At 35.0% G+C, this 15,072-nt stretch overlaps 1 protein-coding gene across 1 annotated transcript in view; it reads left to right on the forward strand.

The window, feature by feature from the left end:
• Positions 1-2,153: 2,153 nt before the first annotated feature.
• The window catches only part of MRC1 (mannose receptor C-type 1), a 68,536-nt gene continuing 55,617 nt past the window's right edge, over positions 2,154-15,072 (forward strand). Inside the window, exons 1-6 of the mRNA XM_015811223.1 lie at positions 2,154-2,366; positions 5,403-5,804; positions 8,214-8,387; positions 12,298-12,459; positions 13,270-13,383; positions 13,886-14,032. Of these exons, the coding sequence (XP_015666709.1) occupies positions 2,306-2,366; positions 5,403-5,804; positions 8,214-8,387; positions 12,298-12,459; positions 13,270-13,383; positions 13,886-14,032 (1,060 nt within the window). The 5' untranslated portion in view covers positions 2,154-2,305. The remainder of the gene's footprint in view (positions 2,367-5,402; positions 5,805-8,213; positions 8,388-12,297; positions 12,460-13,269; positions 13,384-13,885; positions 14,033-15,072) is intronic.

A 15,072-nucleotide genomic window follows, 5' to 3' on the forward strand; every position in this document is an offset into this window, starting at 1 on the left:
GTAAGGACATTGTTTTTGACAAAGGAAATCATGAGGTTTACAATAGTTCCTGTCACACAGTATATATTTGCTTCACAGGCAGCAACAAAAGAAAAGGGAGAACTGAGAACCTGAAAATTTGAAATTACTTATTTTTCAGCTCTTCTATCCTTGGTCACAAGTTCATTCCACAAAATCCAGGTTGTCTAATGCAGAATTATAAACATTCACAGAAAAACATTGCTCTCTGTAGTGGAGGAAGATTTAATATCAACCCCACGCAACACCTGGCAGATTCCAATAATAGAAAAATGTAAAGACTCATCAAACTAGAAAGATTTTGTGGTTGTTGCTTCTTTTTTATGATGTTTTTGAATAAAAAAAGTGATAGAGGTGAATTGGATTGCTGTAGACACCAGACAAGGAAGTCAAAATCACACAGACCTATATGACTTTTAACATAAAGTTATAGTAACCAAATCTTGCACACCTGAATGTGCTTCCCTATTCTCTCCTTTTATCTTCCTGTGAAGAAGGGAGGATCTTATCTGAGACATCTGTGTGTGTTACAGCTCTTTCCTAGATGCAAGTTGTTTTTATTTGACAGCTCTGCAGTGGCTTCTCTTCCTGTCCCTCAAGGACATTCCCTCTGCCTTCTATACAGCCTTGGTCTCTCAAATAATATGGAGCTGGAAATGTCATCAATGACGGGGAAAGACAGGAGCAGGGCTAACAGAAGAGGACATATTCTTTGCAAGCAGGGGTAGTAAATTTTGTATGGGCTGAAGGCATACTGAATTGTGTGTGAATGTGTGTATGGGAGAAAAGGCATCATACTGGACAGAGGCAAATTTATGGTGCCATATTTGGGCTGTGTTATCCCAAAAACCAGGAGAGGCTCCTTTGGACTGATGCAAGGTCCACCCATTTGCTATGTTGTTATGTCATCACACATATGTGCCTTCTATCATTTGGACAGAAGTAGTGTCAGCCTGTGAACCACACTCTGAGCAGGAGTTTCCCTTGTTTCTTCTTCTCTTTTTGCAAGGGAAAAGGGATTTGATTTTTTATTTATTTTTACACTCCAGTTTTGTTTTATACGGATAGGAAACTACGTCAACACTTTTCACTGAACTGAAGTCAAAAAGAATTTTAGGAAAAGAATAAAGATTTCAAGGCTTCATGTAGCTTTTGGGATTGTAAATTGTCAATCTTTATTTAAAGTCTAAACTAAACATTTTTAAGGTTCCAGTTTTCATACAATAAAACATTCAGCTGAAATTTGATGACTAGTTGCACAAAAAAGTGCTTGTGTGTTCCCAGTGACTGAGAAGTGAAATGTGTTCATTTGTGTATTTAGAAAATGTATATTAGACTTCCAAAAGACTTCAAATTCTTGCATTGAGAAGACATTGTGTTAGAATTGCTTGTCTTTGGAAAAGTTGCCTCAAATCGAACAATGATAAATAGATAAAGGTAAAGATAAAGATAAAAAGTTTGATGTAGTGGCTAAGGTATCAGGCTAAAAACCAGGAGACTGTGAGTTCTAGTCCCACCTTAGGCCCAAAGACAGCAGGATAACCTTTGTCCAATCAGACCTTAAGTAGTCAAATTAAACATCTTGGAAATTACATGGATTTAGTGACATTATTTTCTGGTAGTGGCACTCTGGTATGAGGATATCTGATTTCACAGTCTAGCTTCAGACTTGGGATTCCCTGATAATATTCTATTCAAACACTAGCTAGATTTAATCACTTTATTAAGATTTACACCAAGTGGATTCATAAAATTTTGCAGCCTTCATCTAGACTACGGGATCAATCATACTTAATATTCAAGACTATTTTCCCTAAAAGGCAAAAACAGCCTTTTTCTTTTTTAAAATCAGCTTTCCAAAATAAATTTCTTGGTGGAAACAGTGCATCCCTAACTCATCTCTTTCCATAAGAATGGTGAAAATCTTGCCCTCTTCCTAGAGTGAATAATAGCTTCTAGTTTGATTTCAGAATCCCAGAGGTGAAAAAATGCTGAACAATCATTGCTTTATCACCTGTGACTCTATGGAAGCCCCAACCCCCTCCCATCAGCAGTGAAATTAGCTTATGGAAGCAAAGTTTGAATGGCAGATTCCTGTTATTCCAAAATGCTCAATGCGGAAGCACATTTCCTTATCATTTGAGCTCCAGAATGTACCCACAGAACTATCAGTTCTCAGAAATGAGCCCATCTCTTCTCTTGGCTGGATTTAATAAGATGGACTACAAAAGGAGCCCATGATATGACATATCCTGGTTGAAAGGAAGAGAGTGGAGACTAGCTAGCAATGATCATCTCTTTGCTTCTCTTTTTTCTTTCTGCTCTTCACAGCACAGTTTCGCTTGTGGGTAAGTGGGTCTCAAATCTTTGCCATGAATGGCGTATTCATATGAAACAGCATAGGATTTCTCCTATATAGGAAAAATAGTTTCTCCCCCCCCCCACATAGGAGAGTATATATTTCAAATTGATATGCAATGATTTAACCCTAATGGTAGTAATAGGTTGGGAAGAGGGTCGGTTTAAATAACCCAGGTGAGGTTTCCATTACACCGGGCTTCATCTGCCAAATCTTCATTTGGCTGTCTGAAAATTAAATAAAATACCCCCACCACCACCACCACTAATACAGTAATTGAAGACTGGAGAATAGGCGGGTATTGTAATAAACCCAGAATAAACTCATGTTGCATGAAATATGGATTTGTATCAAGAAAAAATGAACATTTCACTCCTAGTTAGCCATTCTGTTGCAGTTTTACATGGGTTGAGTAAGTTTTTAAAGAAATAGTAACTTTAATGTTTCTAACTCTAAAGGCAAAAATAGTTATCTCTTATAAAATTAGCTCCTACTACTTTAAAACTACAACCTCATGGCTATTTTTTGGGGGGATAATCTCATTTGAAGTCATTGGGAAATATTGATTTATAATCATTATTTAAATGACTACTTTGTACATGATTACAAAGGATAGATTTTAAGATTTTCAGAAATTGGGGTAATGCAAAGATACCTTATATTTTGTTTAATGCATTAGCTAAATGTTTGAAAAGCATTTTGCTCTTCCTTTCACCTCCATAGAATCATAATTTAAAAGTTGAGAATGTCCTATATTATTTTAAGATTTTAGTGAAAATCAAACCCACTTTTATTAAATACAGAAGTGTTCATCCTTGTTTCCAAATGTTATGTTTCTGCTGCAAGATGTATCTGGCATGTTGTATTCTATGCATCCAAAAATGCTGGATTTGTCCAGAGACTCATCTAGCCCATGAGAGCCATGAAGATGCCTATGAGAAGCTCCAAAGTAGAACTGAAGGATTGTCTTGCTTGTGTTTCCAAGCATATATCTCTGTAAATAAAAGTAATATGCAATTATCCTCATGATTAGCAGCCTTAGTTAATCCTGGTGTGCAAAGCTGCTTCAATCAATAGAAGGAGGAATAAAAAAAATACATTGCTTACCTTGATCTCATGTTTTCTGTGAAATCTTCTACATGGAATCTCAACTGGTATCTTCCTTGCAAAAGTTTGCTTGCCTATGCAGAACTCATGAATATCCCAAAGAACAAGCTGAGATGGTTATATTCTATTTTGTTGTGTGGACAGCTGTGGAGCTCATAATTGGTTTGAACATTAAACACTGTTTTGTTTTTTTTTGTATAGTATAGCCCTGAAGACAATCTATAGTTTTCCTGCTGTTGGAGAAAGGAAGGGAGGACTTATTTTCACAGCTGTTCTATAACTTTTTCCTGGGGATAGTTTTTTCATTGTCTGCTGGTATGCACATTGTCCTGTATATAATGTTTGGATTATGGACAGAACCAGCAAAACCTGGCTGCTATAGAATACAATGTGCCAGATACATCTTGCAGCAGAAACATAACATTTGGAAACAAGGATGAGTACACAGACTCATATTTCTGTAATTAATAAAAGTAGGTTTGGTTTTCAGTAAAATCTTAAAAAGAATATAGTACCTTCTCAACTTCTTAATTATAATTCCGTGGAATTGAAAGGAGGAGCAAAATGCATAGTGTCCTGTATATAATGTTTGGATTATGGTTATTCTTATCATTATAGATGTTTTTATTAGTTGGAAGAGATATTTCAGATTGTGACTGAGTGTGAGTTTAAGCACAGGACTTCTTTAAAATAGCTGTGTCTTTTTTCAGACACTTGCCCAAGCCTAAAAAAAAAGATATGTTTCTTACAAGACATCCTGAGAAGATGTCCTTGTGCATTTTGAAGTATCTCTTTCACACATGCATTACCATAATCATTATCATGCCACTGTCTGGGTCATTACCACAATCATCACCATCACATTTGCATCCTGCCTTTCTTCTGGAAGTTCAAGGCAGAATTCGTGAAATTCTCCCCTCCTTTTAGCTTCAAACCAATATTTTTTATGGTCATAGACCAGTATAGAAGAATGATCTATAAAACTGGACCCTCTTACAGGACATTTTGCAAACACTGCATATACAGTATTAGCTTGCTTAACTAAATTGAGTATTGCTAGAACAATGCAATAGTAAGCTTTATCACTATTGGTGATAATTATATATTTCCTGGTATTGTCAGTAAGAAAAACCAACTGTCAAACAGCAAGAGTTTGTTCTCATCAGCTGTATTCTGTTTCCTAATGGCTTAAGCCAAACAGAACAAGGGGCGGAAATTGGTTTATGGATGAGATAACTCTAGGCCAAACTTTTAACTGAGACAGAAAAATTTCAAGGTCATAACTCTGCAGAAAAGCTGTTTTCAGGAAGAAAATATAATGTATAATGTAGTGCAATTTATTTAGGAATTACTTACATGATAAATATAGACAATAAAAACTGGCTTTACTTTATCTGGCAATACAATCAAAGCAAACCAAAACCTACTAGTTATCCATATTTTTGGAGTTCAATAATAATAAAATATATTATTATTTTATTTTATTATTTATTATTTTAACAAATTTAATAATTATTATTTATTTTAATAATAAAATTAAAATAGTATTTTAAATTTCCAGGTAGGAATAACACATTTTTATATTATGGTCTGTAGGAAAACAGATAGGTATTATAATCTCACCAGAAGAAATTTATTATGGTTTATTACAATTTGCAAAACAGTGATCAGAAATTTAGCTGTTAATAGTGATTATACTGTTTAATTTTATTTAAGTCCACCAATCCTGTGAAAGTTTAGCATGCTCAAATTCAATGTGTTAATCCTTCCTTAAAGTTGTCTATTTAGGAGTTGTATATTCAGTCTTCTAATCTGGAAGATATATTTAATTCAGTGATACGCACAACTAATTGTTTTAAACCAATTCTATGGCCAGTGTTTGCTTTATTTATGCTTTAACTTATTTTTATATCTATAGATACAAGCACATTTCTAATATATAATGAAGACCATAAAGTCTGTGTATATGTTCAGGCGGCCACCTATGTTACAACGGCTGCTTGTAGTTATGAAGCCAAGGCACAGAAATTCAAGTGGATTTCCAGGTACCAGTTGATGAGTGTTTCTGAGAAATTATGTTTGGGAGTAGCTTCAAAAATTGACTGGACACCAGTTGAACTCTACCCATGCAATTCAACAAGTAGTCTTCAGAAATGGGAGTGCAGAAATGACACACTTTTTGCCATTCATGAGGCAAACCTGTATTTCAACTATGGCAACAAAAATGAAAAAAGAATTATGCTCTACAAAGGATCAGGCTCGTGGAGTAGATGGAAAGTCCATGGAACTAAAGATGATTTATGCTCTCGGGGCTATGAAGGTAAACTGTGCATGCTTGCTTGCTTGCTCCCTCTTGAATCCAATGAGGTCCAGAGAATGTGGTAAAAAAAGAAAGAAACTAAAGATAGAGGCACATCAAGCAAAAATTAATCTATCTATCTATCTATCTATCTATCTATCTATCTATCTATCTGTCTGTCTGTCTGTCTGTCTGTCTGTCTGTCTGTCTGTCTGTCTGTCCGTCCGTCCGTCCGTCCGTCCGTCCGTCCGTCCGTCTATCTATCTATCTATCTATCTATCTATCTATCTATCTATCTATCTATCTATCTATCTATCTATCTATCTATCTATCTATCTATCTATCTATCTATCTATCTATCTATCTATCCATTATGTTTTCTAAAAGACAAAAAATAAAAATACATTAAAATATACAAAATATTAAAAATCCTTTAAAAATTACAACATTAAAAGAAAAAAAGAAATCCACAGTTATTCTTACAAATCACATTAGATTAGGACATATAAAATCTCGTGCACTTTGAACTCTTAACGAACTAATATTAGAATCACATTAGAAGTTGATAAAAATATCAAAGTAATAACAATTAACTGGCAAAATAATTAGAATGAATGTATTATTTTTAACTAATATGAAGCAATCCATCCATAACATATTGGCCAATCGGACTAAACTTCATATTGAAAGAAACACAAATTTTGGTTGTGGCAAGGCAGAATTATACTTAAAGAGATTCCAAATTAAATTAAAGTTAGTATCAGACTTATTTTTAGGTACAAAAGTATTTGTAAGACAGATGTATATCTCGAAGTTTACTCTGACAGACTTCCAGTGAAAGGATGAGATGTAATTTTCATGGAAAAGCATAGTTATCTCAGTGATGCTCTGATATAAAGTCAGCTCAGTATACTTCATAGGAATATGAGATCTGACTTCACAGAAAAAAAATGGACAGAAAATGAAAGTCAGAATTTAAAATTTGTTTCATTTTAAAATTAATCATGTTGCAGAGCTGCCCAGTTTTCTGGCATTGCCACCATAATGATTCAAAACTAATTTTTATATTTCCAACAGTTATTTTCAATATATATTATACATTTGGCAATCAACTATGGAGTAATATTCCAAAGGGGAAAATCAATCTATTTGAGTGTAATATTAACAGCAAATACATTTACCCCATTGATGTTGCTTATAAATTGTCCATTTAAATTATGTATTTGTTTGAGTTGTTCAGTCTCTGAAACATATTTCTGTAAGATGTTGTGCATACACATAACACACACAAACACATACAACAAATGTTCTAAATTTGGTGTGATAAGCTTTTCAAAGTTGGTCAAATCTCAGATATTCCACCCAGTTTTTGTAGTTCGTTTCAAATTATACTACAGTACTTACTGGAAGATGTTAAAATTTCTGACATTTCAAATGAAGTAGTCTCAAAAGATTTCATCTTTGTTTTATTAAAGGTTAAACCTTGAAATCAATATGAATTATTATCTTTTCATTGGTCATTTTAGCATATTTGCCTCTACTATAGTAAATATTTAATACTGAAGCAAAAGAAGACTTGAACTTTTTTTTGTTTGATTCATACTCTAAATAAGCTGTTTATAATCAAATGTTCTCTTATGCACTTTTAGTTATACCTGACCAAAGATATTTGTTCAGGGCTTCTGATTCCTCATTTCTTCATTTAAGTCATATGCAGAATTAAAATTGAATAATACACTTCAATGTTCCACCAAAATATCTTTTACATTTAATGTTCAATCTTTTCCTTTCAATTTCATGAAAAAGAAATTGGTAAAGTAGAAGACAGTTGTAAGGTGAGTAGGCAGAAAACAGTAGAGTAATGCTGAGAGATCTATTATAGAATCACACTGAAATTTGGCAATTCCATGCATGCCAAATTGTTTTTGCTGTGTTTATGTGTGCCTGCATGTTTGTGTATGCGGTCTGTGTCATTATGTCAGTACTGAATCCTAGTAACTGTCTTGATATGTCCCTGCAGTTTTCTTGGCAAGATTTTATTTCCTGCTTTCTATGGTTGAGAGAGAGTGACTGGCCCCAGGTCACCCAGCTGACTTTGTGCCTAAGTCTGGACTAGAACTTACAGTCTCCTGGTTTCTAGCCTGCTGCCTTAACCACTACACAGAACTGGCTCTCTGTACCAAATAGTGGAGTCCTTCATACTGTCATGCAGATCCAAAAAACGATATCACACTACTCTTGCTAACTTCCATTTCTGTACACAATCGTGTATGCAGAAAGTAGAGATATATTGAAGATCTCACAGTGTTCACTTTGGAAACCCCACCATTAGCTTTGAGGAGGACTTTTCTTTTTCGTTCTCTCTAGGAATGAGCATTTCTTACAAATATGTAAATTATATTTAATTGTTTTTTCTTCCCTTCATTCCAGACTTATTTACCTTAAAAGGCAACAGCAATGGGGCTCCTTGTGTATTCCCTTTTCGATTTTCTACCAAGTGGTATGCAACATGTACAATTGAAGGAAGGACTGATGGTTTGCTATGGTGTTCAACTACAAGGGATTATAATAAAGACAAGAAATATGGATTCTGTCCTCTGAAAGGTAATGATTTTTCAGGAAAAGTTTGGATCCTGAAGTGTTATTATGGTACTATGTTTCTGTTAAAAGTTTTAACTAATTGAAAAGTTATAGGGATTTTTAATTGTTTAATATGAAGTGCAAACAAAAGTACCACCCATGGTTGATAAAGATATTTTTTCATGTTTTATTATTTTTACATCATCATACTAGGTTCAAAAGATACTCTGCTCTATCAATTAAAAATGAATTAAACTTCATCTTTCTTGGGTATATTATTATCATGGACAAAACTGTTTATACCAGTGATTTATTCCTATATGCAATATATCTTCAGAGGAATTTACTAAGATCCCTGCTCAGCCTATTATTCATAAGAATGGGAGTGGAGCAAGTGATGTTGCATGTGCTATGTTGTCATTATACAAATGATGCACATGACACAATTTGCATGAAGATGTCATAATGCATGTAACATTCTTGGGGCTGATATGTAGGTCTTTGGTTATTTGGGTTTTCTCCCACGTAATATATATATATATATATATATATATATATATATATATATATATATATATATATATATATATATATATATATATATATATATATATATATATATATATATATATATATATATATATATATATATATATATATATATAATAGTAATGTGAAGGAAATAGGAGAGTTCTCCTGCAGCCAAAATTATTAGATTAATGGCCATCACTTCTCTTACCTGACTTTCACTGTTTTTATTTATAATAATAGTAATAATAATAAAGTTGGAAGGGAATTTGGAGGTCATCTAGTCCAACCCCTGCTCAGGCAGGAAACCCTATACCATTTCAGACAAATGGCTGTCCAGTCTCTTGTTAAAAACTTCCAGTGTTGGAGCATTCATCGCTTCTGGAGGCAGGTTGTTCCACTGGTTAATTGTTCTAACTGTCAGGAAGTTTCTCCTTAGTTCTAGGTTGCTTCTCTCCTTGATTAATTTCCATCCGTTGCTTCTTGTCCTTATTTATTTTATTTATTTAGAACATTTATATGGTCAACCACCGTGCTCAGTGACTCTGGGCAGCTTACAAAAATTAAAAACCCAATATACAATCTTAAAACAATATCACCTCACCTCATATGGTGACAGCAATCAGTCAAACAAGCCAATTGACAGGCTCTATCCCACTCTGGGTTCCCCAGGCCAGTTGGCAAAAGATTATCAAAGTGGAGGCCAGTCTAATCTTTGCTGGGATGATGTTTCAAAGGGGCAGAGCCACCACAGAGAAAGTCCTTCTTCTGAGTCCCACCAGATGTACCTCCTTAGGAGAGGTGACCTGTAACTTTCCCTGCCTTCCCACTCTGGTGGGTTGGATAAATGTAACCGGGGAGAGAAGGTCCTTTAGATAATCTGGTCCCAAGCCATGAAGGGCTTTAACCAGCATCGCAAATTGTACCCAGAAGCAAATTGGCAGCCAATGCAGCTCCCGCAGGAGAGGTGGCACATATATTTACCTAGGCCTGCACAAAACCATGTAGGCTGCTGCATTTTGGATCAAATGGAGCTTCTGGATCCTTTTCATGAGCAGCTTGATGTAGAGCACTTTGCAATAATCAAGATGTGAGGTAACTATGTAACACTGTTTTATAGAGGAAATACTTTAAAAAAAAGAAGACTAATATTTGTTTGTTTAGTAAGAGAATACATACAGAGTGTCTCTGGGTGGTAAGCAAAAATCACCACATACCAAACACATAGAAAATAACACATACAATTAAATAGCAACTAAAGCAGTAAAGAGTTATCAGAATTCAGTATAGCATATAGCTTATCCAACTGGAAAATTTACTCATCCAGAGCCTGAGCCCTGGGGAAAATATTAGGTCTTGACTGTCTTTCTGAAAAGGTTGGGAACAATTGTGAAGATGGATGAAGATTGTTAAAACAAAACAAAACAAAGTGCTACTAAGAAGGCATACTTCTAAGATCCATAAGTTGACATTACTTCAGTAAAGGAACCAGGTGTTCATTCTGTTGGAGCATGAGGGACTGTCAAATACATTTGGGAGCAGGAAGTTTCACAATTAGCCCTCTTCTAAGCAATGTACTGGGAAAGGACCAGTTTAGTGTAGTAGCTAAGGTACAAGACAAGGAAGCAGCAGAAAGTGAGTTCCAGTCTCATGTTTGCAGGGGACTTGTCCAATCAGTCATCAAGAGTCAATAATAACTCAAAAGCATACATGTCTATGCACACACATACACACAGGCACACACACAGATGCCCACACAAAACAATATAGGCCTTTATAGATGATAACCAACTCCAATATCTTGGGGTTGCATCCAGAAGCTCAGTGAGCTATTTCAATTCACAGAGTTATATAGACATAATTACTCACTTTACTGCATTGTGGACCAGTTGATGCTCCTGGATGTATTCTAGATCAGGGCCACATAAAGTATGTTGTAATGATTCAAACAGTATTAGGGAGTCAGTGTAGTTAATGTAATATGTATGTAATTTATATGCAATATGATTAGACACTACATTGTAAACCATCAATTAAGGGCAGAACATTTATTATAAGCATACTATATAGCATAATATATAACTCATTACTAGTATGTATTTGGGTTGTATGATAAGCAACAACTATAGCATTGTTTAGATGGTGAAGGCTAATTCAGGAAAAAGTGGAACTGCATCCTGATCTTTTGACATATTTGTTTTGCACATTGTCTTTTGTTCTGTATGTTCTTGCAAAACTGTCTAGCGTACAGGAAGCGTGACAGATAACTCTGATCTCCTTCCTGAATTTTATAATTGAAGAACTTTCATTTGAAAACATTTCATTACTGCCTCTTCTTTTTGGGGTTAATATTAATGTAATGGAGATATTGTTCTGCAGAAGGCTTCTTTATTAGTGAATTAGCAATAAGCTTTCTTCTCCCAAAGGCTCTTTTTCAAAAGGCAACTGGACTTTGTTTTTTCCTTAAACACACTTCACTTCTCATCCAAGAAGCTTCTTCAGTTCTTCTTCGGTTCTTCTTCAGAACTGAAAAAGCTTCTTGGATGAGAAGCTCACGAGACAACCATGACCTGGATGAGTGAGAATCTCCATAGACTTTCTTCTTCTTTCTAATTACTTGATCTTAGCCCCTATGACAAATGCCCTGTAGCAGAAAAACTCAGAAGTTGTAGCTCTATGATTCATTTGTCAAACTAAGGGGTGATTTGTTCATCTGAACTGCTGTGAACATATTCATTATATTATGCTCAGTCAGAGTAAAAATAAAAGATTTTGTGACTTAACTACAACTTGTTTCCACATCTAATTAATGTTTAATATGCTATGTTCTAATGAAATTAGGCTTTAAACCTAAATGGAGAAAAGGCTGTTATTAAATACATAAATACAGACAGTGTTACCCTTTCTTTAAGGATTCATCAGAAGTTGACTGTGATTCAGTGGCACCTACCTATGGTTCGTGCAGCCTTTCAGAATTCTCTTCAGCTCTGTTAATATTCCCACTACATGGACTTGAGGCAAGGTTGACTCAAAGGCAAAAATTAGTAAATAAATTATGGAAGCCATAGTCTAATACATCTAGAGAAAAATGGTATGGGGAAGCCTGGAGGGATAACTCACATATGTGGAATGTACCAGTTTCAGACATTAGTGCAAAATTGCCTCTTTTCTCTGTATAAACCATTACTTAGACATTTAGTCTTTGGGTAGTAAAGTCTTATGCTTTTTTTAGCTGCTTGACCAAATAATTTTATTTTGAAATATAGGAAGAATCCTCACAGTACTGAGTGAAAATTAAATTACCGTTATTAAGGCAATTTTATGAATGTGGTTTTAGTCTTAATGAAATATTTAGTATGATATTGTTTTAAAAGTATGAAATATGGATATATCTTTCTTTTAACAGCTGTTGTAGACATCTATTGGATTACAGATCCTGTGGCAAATGTCCAGTATCAAATAAACTCAGATGCTGCTCTAACCTGGTTTCAAGCTAGTAAAAGTTGCCAGCAACAAGATGCCAATTTGTTGGGTATTACAGAAGTACATGAACAAACGTACCTTACAGGTAAAGTCCATTAATATTTTGTAGTATTTCATATAGTACATCAGACTTAAAATAAAGAGGATGCCATAACATTTTATTCCCAATCCTACCTATAGCAAGCATTGGCATGCCCAGGGTTATTATCTGTCTATTGTTATCTTCCTGTTATTGGTGGTTCTGGAAAACCAGGACTCACAATTGCTCAGAAGAGGTGCCACCATGAACTGTGAATGTGCAGTGACTTGGCAGGGTAGGTGGCACTCTTAGTATTCTTCTACCATAAACAATTTAGGACATACAAGTTTTATAGAGTTGTGGTTGAAGAAATATGAGAAGCAACTAAGTGTATGTTTTATGTCTCCCAATAAATTGTAATTGTTGCTGCTTGCTACTCAGTGTATATTCCTGAAATAGATGCATTGCTAAATGTTGTTAAAATTGGGTATGTCTAGTTTAATGAAGAGAAAGACAAGGGGGGACATGATAGCAGTGTTCCAATATCTCAGGGGCTGCCACAAAGAAGAGGGATTCAAGGTATTTTCCAAAGCGCCTGACGGCAGGACAAGAAGCAATGGATGGAAACTAATAAAAGAGAGAAGCAACCTAGAACTATGAGCAATTTCCTGACAGTTAGAACAATTAATAATTAATTGGTGGAACAACTTGCCTCCAGAAGTTGTGAATGCTCCAACACTGGAAGTTTTTAAGAAGAGATTGGACAGCCATTTGTCCGAAATGGTATAAGATTTCCTGCCTGAGCAGGGGGTTGGATTAGAAGACTTCCAAGGTCCCTTCCAGTTCTGTTATTCTGTTATGTTGATACTTTTTCAGGGTTCACTTCTAATTTGAATACTGCACTCTGGTTTGGTCTTAACAGTTTGGATTTCAACAGTGGTTGGCAATGGAGTGGTGGCTATCCTTTAAGATATCTAAATTGGGCACCAGGTAATTTTCTCTTTTATGTTAACATATACATTTTAAATTTAATTTGTTTTTGCATTAAAATCTTATGACACCTAATTTCCTATTATATTTGGATAAATAAATAAAATGGTTTCCACAGGAGTTGGTATATTTCTCCCTTCCATCTACTCTTTCTGAATGCTTTAATTCCTGTCTTCAATTCTAACATGCACAGAAAAACTAACAAAATTTGTTCTTTGGACAGTGTGGAATGCCATTGCCTTTACTTTGTGTTTCCAACACACAACTTAGAGAAGAAAAGTGCAGGATAGGGAGAGCAAGAAAGATAATAGGGCGACTCTATATTATCAGGCTGCTGTGCAGATATGAGCCCAGTCTTTCTATGGGCTCTTGCACATTCTAAAGATCTTTTGAACAAGTTGCACAGCCTTGCCCATATCCACATCTCCATTAGGTTCAATAAAGTTTTACAAAATTATGCAAGTTAATAATGCCCTTTTTGCTTTCTACTTGTTTCCTGAAGGAAGCCCTTCCCCAGAGCCTGGGAAGATTTGTGGAACATTAAATCCTGGTAGAGCTGCCAAGTGGGAAAACCTGGAATGTGATAAAAAACTTGGTTACATTTGTAAAAAAGGAAATGCCTCTCTGAATAACTTCATTATTCCTTCAGGTAGGTTAGTAAATGCAACGTGGAGATAAATTGATAAAATTGGTGTTGCCTTGATGGAAAAAGATAGTGTTCCAAGTTTTCTTAAAATGCATTTGTGAGTCCTCTCATACCAAGAGAAGCCTTTACATTTTCTAGTCCTGGGAAAGTCTAGCTTTAGGAACTAATGCTAGCTAACTCAGAAATATATAATCAACTATATCATGTGCAAAAGCCTCTAACCTCCAGTAATAACAATTGGTGGTCTCTGAGTTTGGTTGTTTTCTTGCAGAGATTTGATTACCCAAACTAGGAGATATCATCCGTGCTAGTCAATGATAGCAATTGTTTCAATAAATTCCTATATAAAAGTATGATAGGCATAATTTAGGCTTATGGTATCATTTTTTATTATTTTGTCATGAGATTTATATCCCAAGTTATCTTCATGAGCTCAGGATGGTGTAGAAAGAATTCTTTTCTCCGATTGCCCATCTCCCAATCTTGTGTAATAGATTGGGCTGATAGACATTGGCTATCTCTTTAGCCACTGAAGGAGCTTCCATGGCAGAAGGCGGATGTCTTTGATACCAGCCTAGACCCGTAACCACCACATCACACAGGTTTCTATTGCTTCATTATTTTTTACTGGAACTGTAAAATCTATCAAGGCATGTTAAAGACATCCATTTAGATTTTAAAAAATCTGAGCTCACAAATGTCTAACCTTAGGATTAGACTGAACATGAAAATGAAGTGAAAATGTCATTGTTCCTTCAAGCTTTCTTTGTTTCTTCACTTTAATAATTCAGGGTGCCAAGGGAAGTATTTTGCTATTGCACAATTAGACAACAGGAAGTCAGACTCTTTGCTATTTGTGGAAAAACATCTGGACAGTTCCTTAGTGCTTTCCCATCCTGATCCCACAGACAATCTTTTTGTTTTTTCCTTTTCCCCCCCATCCTTCTGCTCCTCATTATTAACTCTCTGTATCCCTTTCTTGACTCTATTAACTTTCTGTATTCTATTTTTTGACTCTGGAAGCCCAGCTTTCCTATACATAT

Source organism: Protobothrops mucrosquamatus, unplaced genomic scaffold (genome assembly GCF_001527695.2).
Source record: "Protobothrops mucrosquamatus isolate PMUCROS unplaced genomic scaffold, P.Mucros_1.0 scaffold33, whole genome shotgun sequence".
Lineage (NCBI taxonomy): Eukaryota > Metazoa > Chordata > Lepidosauria > Squamata > Viperidae > Protobothrops > Protobothrops mucrosquamatus.